Source organism: Ascaphus truei, chromosome 13, assembly GCF_040206685.1.
Source record: "Ascaphus truei isolate aAscTru1 chromosome 13, aAscTru1.hap1, whole genome shotgun sequence".
Classification (NCBI taxonomy): Eukaryota; Metazoa; Chordata; class Amphibia; order Anura; family Ascaphidae; genus Ascaphus; species Ascaphus truei.
The window spans coordinates 8,957,195-8,970,684 of record NC_134495.1 but is presented as its reverse complement, the minus strand read 5'-3'; the positions used below and the strand labels follow the sequence as shown (position 1 = coordinate 8,970,684).

Sequence of the window (13,490 nt, the reverse complement as noted above, 5' to 3'; positions counted from 1 at the left end):
CACCGTAGAGCGTGCCTGGCGATGTCACCGTGGAGCGGGGCTGGCGGTGTCACCGTGGAGCGTGCATGGACAGATACAGCAGTGCCATTCTCAGCACACAGCTGGTGAGCAGGAACAACTGTCGGGGGGCTGCCAGTCGGGTGGGCAGCTTTGAGACGCTCGGAGTAAGGTTTTACTAGCGGGGACGCGTAATTCCCTGGCATCTCGCCACCCCGGCTTAAGTTCCCCGCCCCACACGGGAAGCATTTTAATAGCCTGAGTTGGTAATGCATAAAGGCTAAAAAACCCTCCTTGCTACCAATGGGGCCAAATGCTGGCGTGACGCAGGCAAGCTGCACTGGCTGGTGCACCTCTTGTTAGAACATCTACCCATGTGGCATAGGTACTCGATACCACCATTTGTTCCCACGAAGATCTATATTGAAGTTGGTAACAACGTCATTTTTGATGGCACACTTCTTCCAATGGGACGCACACCGTGGTAAGCGGCATTGTACAGAGAATGTTACCGGCACCGTCTCCGACGAGCTAACGATTTTATATTTTGGCACAGGGAGAGATGGTGACCCAAACTCACAAGAAGCGGTCCCTGGGATTTGAACCAAGCTCCCCTGGACTTGGGGTCCATTCCTTTGCTCGCTGAGCCACTGCTTCAGCCCAATTGATTTGTGGCAAAGAAGTAGTTGAAGTTTTAGGTTAGGGGTAAGAACGTCACCTTTTTGGTGTGGAAGAACCCAGTGTGAGTCCTTGTTTCAGGGCCACTTGTTTCACACAGATCTCTCTATGATATTACATGGCTAAATATCTCATTCTGGCCGTATACATATCACCCCCCCCCCCCCCACACACACACACACCGCAGATCCTTGTTGAAGTCCCCCAACTCCTTCTCGAAAGGTAGACTCCAAGGGGCTTGGAACACTGGTAGCAAAGGGGTTAATAAATGGCTCTCCATTTGTGGCATTAAGTTTGTGTGTGTTGTGTGTGTTGTGTGTGTGTGTGTGTGTGGTCTAGATTTAAAAAAATAAATAAATAAATAATTATATCCGAAATAGAAAAGATGGCGTCTCACAGATTGTGTGCACACCTGTTACACTCGCTGTTCCAGAGACACAGCTGTAGTAATGGGCTCATTTGCTGGGATAGAGAAATATGGCTGCCAGTGGAAGCATCATTTTGTACACTTTATTCTTGTATACAGTATGATGTCTTAGGCCGTGCTTATAGTGCCGGCGACGCGAATTCGCCCAAAAACAAGCATTGCCGCCGCCGCGCGCGCTTATAGTGCACGCGACGTCGCCGTCGCAAAAACCCGCCGCCGACAAAATTTGATTTTTCAAGGGCCGTCACGGGACGGCCCTTTAACAAATCAAATTGCGGGAATTCCGCGATGCCGCCGACCGTCGAAACATAACTTTCGCCGGTGGCGACGGGTGACGTCACCCATCGTGTTGCTGTCGCCGTCGGCGGCACTATAGGCAAAGCCTTATTCTAATGACAGAGACATCACAGTGCTGAGTATTTTTGGGGGTGCGTTTCCCAGGTAACTGTTACACTGGAGATGTGCGCCTGCGTTTCCTGCAGCACGGGAGGGGTTAATGCCTTTTCCGATCACCGATGTATTTTCAGCACTTGGCGAATGTTCCCGTTGGAGCTGAGCCAGGGGACCACCGGGACGAGGGGCGGTTTCGGGTTTCCTTACCACTTGGGTTCTCTCCAGCGGGACGATCACGGTCCCAGCTTCACAGCTCCGACGGAAAGAGGTTTTCTGTTTCCCTTCCTTCTAAATCCCTTTTATAGGGGTGTTATTCAAAATAACGCATCTTATTTAAAAAAATATATATATCTGCATTCTGCCCTATTAATGCTACAAGTGGGGAGAAATGTTTATGAACCCCTGTGCTGCCTTTCCTTCACCGCGGGGTTTGGACGAGCACGGGCCTCTCCAAGAGAAGCAGAAGCCGGAGCAATCCGCCGGGTACCTTGGAGGTCTGTGTGACAGTGGCGTCAAACATTAAAGCACCTCAAAGATGGCGGCCTCAGTCGGTCATCTCAAATCCTTTTTATTTTCAATTGAATTTGCTGTCCGCGCTGATCGCCATATTTTTGCTTTGTGTTTTATTTATTTATTTATTTAAATCCTATTTTTCTGCCTTCCCCATCCCTCTTTTCATTCCTTTTTTACATTAAATCCGATGCTCCGTTTTAGGAGATATAAGCGTTTGAAATATTAAGTGGAGGTTAAAATGGAGCTCTCCCCAGAGCCCAGCGCGGTAGCGCTCGCGTGGCGATCCGTGGCCTTTCGGATGTGGAGGAGGTGACGAGGAAGCGTGTCGAAGGCGTGCCCTTGTCATCACGTGAGCAGTTCGCCCTCATTGGCAGACAGCGCACGTTACAGGCCGTCGCGCGCCGAAATAAAAAAAATTTGTCTCGCGAAAAAACTGGCCGCGCCGTCACTCTTGTGCGCGCTCACACGCTCTGTGGTCGTCCCCATTGACTCGCGTCCTTTTCTTTGCGCCGTTGCGCCGACTGTGGACGCGGCCTAATCATTACCATGGCAACGTCAGACGCTAGAAATGGCCACAATCATGATTTTGTTCACATTTTTTAAATAAAAAGTGCAGGACATGCTCTGGGGGCGAGGTACGGTATTGAATGAGTTAAACGTCTATAGACTTCGGGAGGGGGGCGGTGGGGGGGAGGTTGCAGATTTACATGGGGGGGGGGCCTTTTTTGTTTCCGCGGAACATGAGCTTCTGTCCTAATGAGTAGCCCACCTGTCGCTCGCTGACTCTCTGCCATTGTGCTGACTGCGCTGCGCGTCTCTGTGAGGGGGTGCAGCTGATTCTGGGGAACAATGCGGGTTCTGTTTGGTGTAGTCGAGCGGCTGTGATGTGGAGACTGAACTCAGTACATTTTGTTCAATGCCTTTTATAACAGTTTACACAGCGGCAGACCCGGCTAGGGCCCGTGGGGACACAAGTGTGTGTTCACGGAGTTAACCCTTTGCGGGCCACAGCGCTGTCACAATGCAATCGCGACATCGCGCTCCCCGTCTGCCCAGACCAGAAAGTCATGGGGGGGTCCCTAGAGGGCAAGACCTCACGGTTTGATAGTTATTTATTGGGGCGCTCAAGCAGTTAAATGTACGTGATTGACACCATCTTTAAACATACCGGACAAGTATTCGTATGGGTAAATATTTCTTTTTAACGAATAATGTCTCTGCAGGGGGTCTGTGTCCTGAAGTCCTTTGTTATAAAGCTGGGACCCGCTGCACACGCAGGAAGATTTTGTTCACCCAGCCTTTCCCTTCTGGTGATTTGGTTGGTTAATGAGGGCAGCACAATTAGTTTAAAAAAAAAAGATGATGGGTGAGAGCAATCATTATTGCATACGTTTGAAACAGACCCGAAGAAAAGAGAAAGTGACTAATTTGTACACCATTTGTGAATAAGTTAAAATGTGACAGTAACACAGTTAGAAAATATTACCCGATTCCTATACCTATTAATACAAAGGGGCGCGAGAGATTAAATCCGGTCTTGATGAGTTAAAGCAGGCCCAACTGGGGGACACACAAAGTATCGCTTTTATTTCCATGAAAAACCCAGTTTTGGGGATTTTTAAACGAACCATTTCTGCATTCTGTAGTTTATCGCTGATCTGTGAAAGCCGGGTAACGTGGTACCGACGTGGCGGCTATCTCCGAACGTGTCATTCAGTCTTGCCATTATCTCTGCTGTCCGCAGGACCGCTGCCTGACCGGGAAGCTGGAGCCCGTGTCCCCACCGAGCCCCTCTCACGCCGACGGGGAGCTGGATCTGTTACCCGCCCGGCTGTCCAAGGACGAGCTGATGCAGAACATGGACAGAGTGGATCGGGAGATCACCATGGTGGAGCAGCAGATCACCAAGCTGAAAAAGAAGCAGGTTGGTCTCCGTTGGCACATATTTTTGGGGGGAGATTTTGCACTCGGGTCTTGGGAAAATTCCCCTTGTTTGCAAAGTATCTTACGTGTGCCTGTGTCTCTGTGTGTGTCTGTGTGTGTCTGTGTGTGTCTGTGTGTGTCTGTGTGTGTCTGTGTGTGTCTGTGTGCGTCTGTGTGTGTCTGTGTGCCTCTGTGTGCCTCTGTGTGCCTCTGTGTGCGTCTGTGTGCGTCTGTGTGCGTCTGTGTGCGTCTGTGTGCGTCTGTGTGCGTCTGTGTGCGTCTGTGTGTGCCTCTGTGTGCCTCTGTGTGTCTGTGTGTGTCTGTGTGTGTCTGTGTGTGTCTTGTCTGTCCTTCACCATAGACATGGGCAGCAGTTTAATTTGGGTCCTAGTAAATGCCGGCACCTTTAATGCAGCAGGTGAAACCTTTTGGTCAATCTCTTTAACCCTTTGACTGCCCCATGCCTGCATGTCACAAGAGCCGCCAGTCCACGCCAGCGCTTCTCTCCTCCCGTCCTCAAGGGCCACCAACAATTCAGGTTTTCTGGATATCCCTGCTTCAGCAAAGGTGGCTTTCAATCCGTGGCTCAGTGTAAGGCTGAGCCACCTGTGCTGAAGAACGGACTGATTGAGCCACCAGTGCTGAAGCAGGGATATCCTTAAAACCTGACCTGTTGGTGGCCCTTGAGGCTTGGAGTTGAGCGCCCCCAATTAACCCTTTCACTGCCAGTTGGGCCTGCAAGGAGCCACGACGAAATGTCAGCGTGCGCACAGGCCCGAGTCCTGACGGCAACAAAACATCGTTTTTATTACGGATAGCGACACCTGTATCTGGGAGAAATGCAGACGTCCATCCGGCATGAAACCCTGTGCAGCTGCAAGCTCCTCCTCCTCCCCCCCTCCCCCACTCCCCCTCCTCCCCTCCCCCACTCCCCCTCCTCCCCTCCCCCACTCCCCTCCTCCCCCCCCCCCGGGGGGAGTTAAAGGGTTTCAGCACGGGAGAGGACGGGGTCATTTAAAAGAGGCTGTTCCCAAAGAGCGTGTCCCTTCCTCTCGCTCTGCGAGTCACTGTGTGTTGAACTGGACTTCCTCTCCCCTTCCACATGCACGATACCCCCCCCCCCCCGCTCCCTCCTCCCCTCCTCCCCCTGGCTCCTCTTTGATGGGGAGAGCGAGGGCCAAGGGTTCAGGAAACACTTGATCGAAGTTTAATCTGTTTTCCAGGTTCCCCACAGGAAAATATATTTATCTTATACTATATTAGTGAAAGCACTGTATGTTTGCCTGCCTGCCTGCATGCATGCATGCCTGCTGGATGTCCGGTGTCCCTAGGGGAAATCTGATTGGTCCCTTGGCCCGCCCCCGCACACCTCTCATTGGCCTGAGGCGGAGTGACGGGCCAAAGGACACACAGGGACACACACACACAGGGACACACACACACACAGGGACACACACACACACAGGGACACACACACACACAGGGACACACACACACAGGGACACACACACACAGGGACACACACACACACACAATGACAGACACACACACAGTCACACACACACACACACACACACACACTGTTACCTACATTAGCGGGGCTCACAGTTAGCAGCACCCGCGCGCACCTCCTCCTCTCCCCGTGTCTCCCGCGCTTTCACCCCGACCCCCCCCTCCCCCGGCGCTGCTACAGTCAGCGGGACACACACACTATTATTACCCCTTCAGCGCCCCCCCCCCCCCCCCCACCCAGTGTCAGCGGCCGTGCGAGACCCCCCCTCTATATCTCCCACCTCTCCCCCCCACACATATACATGCCCCCCCCTCACCGGCGCTACAACTCACCCCCTCCCCGGCGGGGGAACAGCCAGTGGCCAGGCAGGCTGCCTCGCGGCGCCGAGTGCCCAAGATGGCGGCGCCCGGGACACAGCGGGGGAGCGGCCACAACACGCTGCCTCCCGCCTCAGATCCACGTGGGACCTGCCGGATGGGTGAGTGAGCGGCCTTCACCTCCCCTCCACCCCCCCTTCACCTCCCCTCCACCCCCCTCCCCTCCAGTGTCAGTGTCTCCCCGATACCCCCCCCCCCCCGGCGCCGCTACAGTCAGCGGGGGAGCGAGCGAGCGCCCGGGACAACAGCGGGAGAGCGGCCACAACACGCTGCCTCCCGCCTCAGATCCACGTGGGACCTGCCGGACGGGTGAGTGAGCGGCCTTCACCACCCCTCACCCCCCATCACCTCCCCTCACCCCCCATCACCTCCCCTCACCCCCTTTCACCTCCCCTCACTCCACTTCTCCCTTCCACCCCCCTTCACCTCCCCTCCACCCCCCCCTTCACCTCCCCTCCACCCCCCCTCCCTTCCACCCCCCCATCACCTCCCTTCCACCCCCCTCCCTTCCACTCCCCCCCCTTCACCTCCCCTCCACCCCCCCTCCACCTCCCCTCCACCCCCCCCCTTCACCCCTTCATCTCCCCTCCACCCCCCCTTCCCACCGCCTCCCCCCCTTCCCACCGCCTCCCCCCCCCTTCCCACCGCCTCCCCTCCCCTTCCCACCGCCTCCCCTCCCCCTTCCCACCGCCTCCCCCCCCTTCCCACCGCCCCCCCCCTTCCCCACCGCCTCCCCCCCCTTCCCACCGCCTCCCCCCCCTTCCCACCGCCTCCCCCCCTTCACACCGCCTCCCCCCCTTCACACCGCCTCCCACCCCCCCTTCCCACCGCCTCCCACCCCCCCTTCCCACCGCCTCCCCCCCCTTCCCACCGCCTCCCCCCCCCTTCCCACCGCCTCCCCCCCCCTTCCCACCGCCTCCCCTCCCCCTTCCCACCGCCTCCCCCCCCTTCCCACCGCCCCCCCCCCTTCCCCACCGCCTCCCCCCCCTTCCCACCGCCTCCCCCCCTTCCCACCGCCTCCCCCCCTTCACACCGCCTCCCCCCCTTCACACCGCCTCCCACCCCCCCTTCCCACCGCCTCCCACCCCCCCTTCCCACCGCCTCCCACCCCCCCTTCCCACCGCCTCCCACCCCCCCTTCCCACCGCCTCCCACCCCCCCTTCCCACCGCCTCTTCCCACCGCCTCCCCCCCGCCTCCCACCCCCCCTTCCCACCACCTCCCCCCCCTTCCCACCGCCTCCCTCCCCCCCTTCCCACCGCCTCCCACCCCCCTTCCCACCGCCTCCCCCCCCTTCCCACCGCCTCCCTCCCCCCCTTCCCACCGCCTCCCACCCCCCTTCACACCGCCTCCCACCCCCCCTTCCCACCGCCTCCCACCCCCCCTTCCCACCGCCTCCCACCCCCCCTTCCCACCGCCTCCCCCCCCTTCCCACCGCCTCCCCCCCTTCCCACCGCCTCCCTCCCCTTCCCACCGCCTCCCTCCCCCCCTTCCCACCGCCTCCCCCCCCCTTCCCACCGCCTCCCCCCCCCTTCCCACCGCCTCCCACCCCCCTTCCCACCTCCTCCTCCACCCCCCCTTCCCACCTCCTCCACCCCCCCTTCCCACCTCCTCCTCCCCCCCCTTCCCACCTCCTCCTCCCCCCCCCTTCCCACCTCCTCCTCCTCCCCCCCCCTTCCCACCTCCTCCTCCCCCCCCTTCCCACCTCCTCCTCCCCCCCCCTTCCCACCTCCTCCCCCCCTTCCCACCTCCTCCCCCCCCCCCCCTTCCCACCTCCTCCTCCCCCCCCCTTCCCACCTCCTCCCCCCCCTTCCCACCTCCTCCTCCCCCCCCTTCCACCTCCTCCTCCCCCCCCCTTCCCACCTCCTCCTCCCCCCCCTTCCCACCTCCTCCTCCCCCCCCCTTCCCACCTCCTCCTCCCCCCCCCTTCCCACCTCCTCCTCCCCCCCCCTTCCCACCTCCTCCTCCCCCCCCCTTCCCACCTCCTCCTCCCCCCCCTTCCCCACCTCCTCCCCCCCCCTTCCCCACCTCCTCCCCCCCCTTCCCACCTCATTGGTCCCTTGGCCCGCCCCCGCACACCTCTCATTGGCCTGAGGCGGAGTGACGGGCCAAAGGACACACAGGGACACAAACATACACACACGTAGACACACACACACACACACATAGACACACACACACAGACGTAGACACACACACACGTATACACACACACACACGTATACACACACACACACGTATACACACACACACGTATACACACACGTAGACACACACACACACACGTATACACACACACACACACACGTATACACACGTATACACAAACACACACACGTATACACAAACACACGTAGACACACACACACAGACACACACACACACGTAGATACACACACACGTACACACACGTAGACACACACACACGTACACACGTACACACACACGCACGTAGACACACACATGTACACGTAGACACACACACACACACACACACACACACACACACACACATGTACACGTACACACACACGTACACACACATGTACACGTACACACACACGTACACACACACACACACATGTACACGTACACACACACATGGAGACATACACACACACACACACATGGAGACATACACACACACATGGAGACATACACACACACGGAGACATACACACACACATGGAGACATACACACACACATGGAGACATACACACACACGTATACACTCACACACGTATACACTCACACACGTATACACTCACACACGTATACACTCACACACGTATACACTCACACATGTATACACTCACACGTATACACACACACACACACACGTATACACACACACGTATACACACACACATGTATACACACACACATGTATACACACACACGTATACACACACACATGTATACACACACACGTATACACACACACGTGTATACACACACACACACACACACGTGTATACACACACGTGTATACACACACGTGTATACACACACGTATACACACACACACATGTGTATACACACACACATGTGTATACACACACAAACATGTTGTATACACACACAAACATGTTGTATACACACAATGTATACATACACACATGTATACACACACACACATGTATACACACACACACATGTATACACACACACGTACACATACACACACACACACATGTATACACACACACACATACAATTTATACACACAAACATGTATACACACACACACACACACACATGTATACACACACATGTATACACACACGTACACATGTATACACACACACACATACAATTTATACACACAAACATGTATACATACACACACTATCCCCAGCACCACCACATCAGCACACCGGTATCCCATGCCCCCCCAGCACACTGGCATTCTCGGCTCCCCGCCATTCCCAGCCCCCATCAACACCATCAGCACCCACACATCGCCACCTTTGCACCTCCCCCATCGGCACACCCACATCCGCACCCCCACATCAGCACCAAACCCTCCCAAATCAGCACACCGATACAATCACCATCAGTACAGCCACAGCAGCAGTACCACCGCACATGGGCCGCGTGGACCACTCCCCACCCAAATGCCACACCCACACCACAAACATCCCGGGCAACGCCGGGGCTCTCAGCTAGTATATATATATTATTCCCGAAGTAACGGGAGGGGAATTCTTGCCCATATGTCGCCATATTATTGTTCAGGAGCAAATTCCATTAAGTCAGGGGTGGGCAACTCCAGTCCTCTTTCATATCCCTGCTTCAGCGCAGGTGGTGCTGTCAGTCCCTGCTTCAGCGCAGGTGGCGCTGTCAGTCCCTGCTTCAGCGCAGGTGGCGCTGTCAGTCCCTGCTTCAGCGCAGGTGGCGCTGTCAGTCCCAGCTTCAGCGCAGGTGGCGCTGTCAGTCCCTGCTTCAGCGCAGGTGGCGCTGTCAGTCCCTGCTTCAGCGCAGGTGGCGCTGTCAGTCCCTGCTTCAGCGCAGGTGGTGCTCTCAGTCCCTGCTTCAGCACAGGTGGCGCTGTCAGTCCCTGCTTCAGCACAGGTGGCTCAGTCTTTGATTGAGCCACCTGTCTTGGAGCAGGGATATCCTGAAAACCTGACCTGTTGGAGGGTCTTGAAGACCGGAGTTGAGAACACCCCTGCATTAAGTTGTTTACAAAATGTTGTGTTTTTTGTGTGCGCGAGTTGAGCGGGACCTGCCCCTCACACATTACTCTGAACGCGGTGACTCTGCGCATTTGTGAGCGCGTCACTGCGAACATCTACTGAAATATCCTGAGATCCGAAATCAAAAACAGATCTCCCTCTCCCCGCTCGAGCAAACAGAGGGGTCATTGTGTGCTGCAGATCTCCGTCCTTGGGAGGCCGTGGGAGATAATTAAATCCATTTGTACGCGCAGAATATGCAGAAAGAACAAGATATTATTTATAGCTCCTAAAATTGCCAGCAAGCCTCTGCAGGGGCCAATGAAATCCACGTGTTTGGCTCTCTGGGGGGAGAACGAGCTGTGTTACATATATTTGTAATGTTTTTGTCTCTAATACGTAACATAATGAAAATGTTGAAAATTACTCGACATATATAGTAGAAAACCAAATTTCAACAGGCAAAAAGGATATCAATGGCCAAAACGTAAGACTCCTAGAGACAATCCAAGCAGCGCTTAGAAAAAATCTTATGTTTGTTTTTATATATGCAGCCTTTGCTTACCTTCATTGAAAACGAATTACCTAAGCAGTGTAACTCAGCAGCTACAATGTATCCTTATATTACGTAGGGAACATTATCTATTGTTACAGTTTGCAGCTCAAACTGCTGGGAACATTGGCAACAAATGATCACAAACAGGAAAGTGTTGCAAAGCTCTTGCACTGCTGGGGACCTGATATTGAAATCAAAAGATACTCATTGTAATAAAACTCCTCATTAAAAATGGCATTTAGCATTTAAATAATAAAAGGTTTTTTTTAATATCTAAAAGCCGGCTGATTTTATTTAAAAAAAAAAACGTTTAGGATATTGCATGCACTGCTCCTTTAAACGGGTGTGCGGGTGTGCTGGCAAACCCCTGACAGGCAGCAAATAAAGACCAAAGATGGGATTTACCCATCCAACCGGCCAACCGGCCAACCACTCACAGGGTTTCTGTATCACAGCAAAAGTGGGGCATAAAAGCATGTGACCTCTATGCGTCCAAGAACAACAACCCCATTCAAATCAATAGGATTATTACATCTGTTGCCGTTTTTTTGGCCGCACAATCACGCCACTTTTGCCTCGTTACTGAGACCCCGCTGAGCTTACTTCACACAATGTGCTCTGTGTAATATATATATATATATCTATATATATATCTATATCTATAGCGCCATTAATGTACATAGCGCTTCACAGCTGTAATACACGGGACAATCATATAAATAACAACACATAATGGGAAGAAGCGGTTCAGACATAAAAGTAACATTTAGGAAAAGGTGTCCCTGCCCCGAAGAGCTTACAATCTAATTGTAGAATACGTCAAGGAGAGGTGCCTGGGATGTATTGATGAGTGGCTGGTACAGCCGTGACCGCTATCCATCACCCTGCGACCCGCGGTCACCGATGACCCCTCTCGCGTCTGCAGCTTCCTCGTTCTCCTGTGTAACACGTACCTGGGGCCATTTTGCCGTCCTGGCCAGCACGGTTTGGGCTGAATCGCTACAAATTCAGTCCAATAACCGTTGGTACCGGCAGTGCTGGTTCCTCTGGCGGCCGAGGGGTTATTAATGGATGTTCCCGTTCCCCGGTGTCGCACCGCGTCCCCGTCACGGGTGTTTAGAGCCACAAATTAAGGTTTTGTTTCCGTGTTTTTCATTCTTTCATTTAAATTTTATTTTTTTTGTTCCAATCGACAGCAACAGTTAGAAGAGGAATCGGCGAAGCCGCTGGAGCCGGAGAAACCCATCTCCCCTCCGCCTATCGAATCGAAGCACCGCAGCCTGGTGCAGATTATCTACGACGAGAACAGGGTGAGTCGTAGTAACGCGCCGGACCTTCCAGGGCGCACCCACAGCCAACATCACGGTGTGGGCCAAAGCCCAGCCCTTTATCTGTCATTGCGTCCCCCCCTGAAGGTGAAGCACCAGGGATCCGCTTCTCCGTTTGGGTTTGGTTATATTAATGTATCCGTGGCCTGGAACCCTGTTTTTTTGGACTCCTTCTCTCAGGAGGTGCAGACGAGCACAGAGGCGCGCGGGTGCGGGTGGGTGCCGGGAATTACCCGGGCCCGTGTTCTCAGTGATGTTCTTGATGGTTAGGTATAAAGGAGGCAGCTGTAAATCCGATCACACAGAGCCTATCGCTGCGCGGTGCTGCGCGGTGCTGCGCGGTGCTGCGCGGTGCTGCGCGGTGCTGCGCGGTGCTGCGCGGTGCTGCGCGGTGCTGCGCGGTGCGGTTAATGTAAGGACACCCGAGGTGGCTTTTTGTTCTCTCTCTGTTACGACTCGCACACACTCTCCAAACGGCTGTTAAGCGCGTGGTCGAGAGGCTGAACCGGTGCAGAGAGCATGCTGGGAAATCGGCGCACACGTGTAGTTCAATAGAAAGTGTGTGTGTGTGTGTGTATGTGTGTGTGTATGTGTACATATACACACACACACACACACGTAACAATGTTTGACGTGGCAGTACTCGCAGGGAGTATGTTAGTATGTTACTTTGCAGTGCTTAACGTGGCAGTACTCGCGGGGAGTATGTTAGTATGTTACTTAGCAGTGCTTGACGTGGCAGTACTCGCAGGGAGTATGTTAGTATGTTACTTTGCAGTGCTTGACGTGGCAGTACTCGCGGGGAGTATGTTAGTATGTTACTTAGCAGTGCTTGACGTGGCAGTACTGGCGGGGAGTATGTTAGTATGTTACTTAGCAGTGCTTGACGTGGCAGTACTTCCGGGGAGTATGTTAGTATGTTACTTAGCAGTGCTTGACGTGACAGTACTCGCGGGGAGTATGTTAGTATGTTACTTAGCAGTGCTTGACGTGGCAGTACTGGCTGGGAGTATGTTAGTATGTTACTTAGCAGTGCTTGACGTGGCAGTACTCGCAGGGAGTATGTTAGTATGTTACTTTGCAGTGCTTGACGTGGCAGTACTCGCGGGGAGTATGTTAGTATGTTACTTAGCAGTGCTTGACGTGGCAGTACTGGCGGGGAGTATGTTAGTATGTTACTTAGCAGTGCTTGACGTGGCAGTACTTGCGGGGAGTATGTTAGTATGTTACTTAGCAGTGCTTGACGTGACAGTACTCGCGGGGAGTATGTTAGTATGTTACTTAGCAGTGCTTGACGTGGCAGTACTGGCTGGGAGTGTTAGTGCCCGATACATGTTGAGGGTTATTTGCTAGTAAGAAAATACTGTGTATATACTGTATGTGCCTGTATACAGAGGGAGGCGTTTGTGCCACTAGGAGGTGCCACAAGTTATCCGCGTTGGAAGTAACATTGAGCGCTGTAATCCCCGCACTGCACGTCCAGCAGGGACAGTTCTGCCGGCTGTGTTTGTACTTACAGAATATCAGAGGGGTGTATACAGGGGATCGGAGGGCATCAGTGGTGTACAGAGTGAATCAGAGGGTATTACAGGTATATAGAGGGGATCA

The 13,490-nt window shown here is 54.3% G+C and overlaps 1 protein-coding gene across 1 annotated transcript in view; it reads left to right on the top strand.

Annotated features, from left to right (window-relative positions):
• NCOR2 (nuclear receptor corepressor 2) overlaps positions 1-13,490 on the top strand; it is a 274,837-nt gene that overhangs the window by 121,501 nt on the left and 139,846 nt on the right. Inside the window, exons 5-6 of the mRNA XM_075569217.1 lie at positions 3,753-3,932; positions 11,751-11,864. Coding sequence (XP_075425332.1) covers positions 3,753-3,932; positions 11,751-11,864 — 294 coding nt within the window. The remainder of the gene's footprint in view (positions 1-3,752; positions 3,933-11,750; positions 11,865-13,490) is intronic.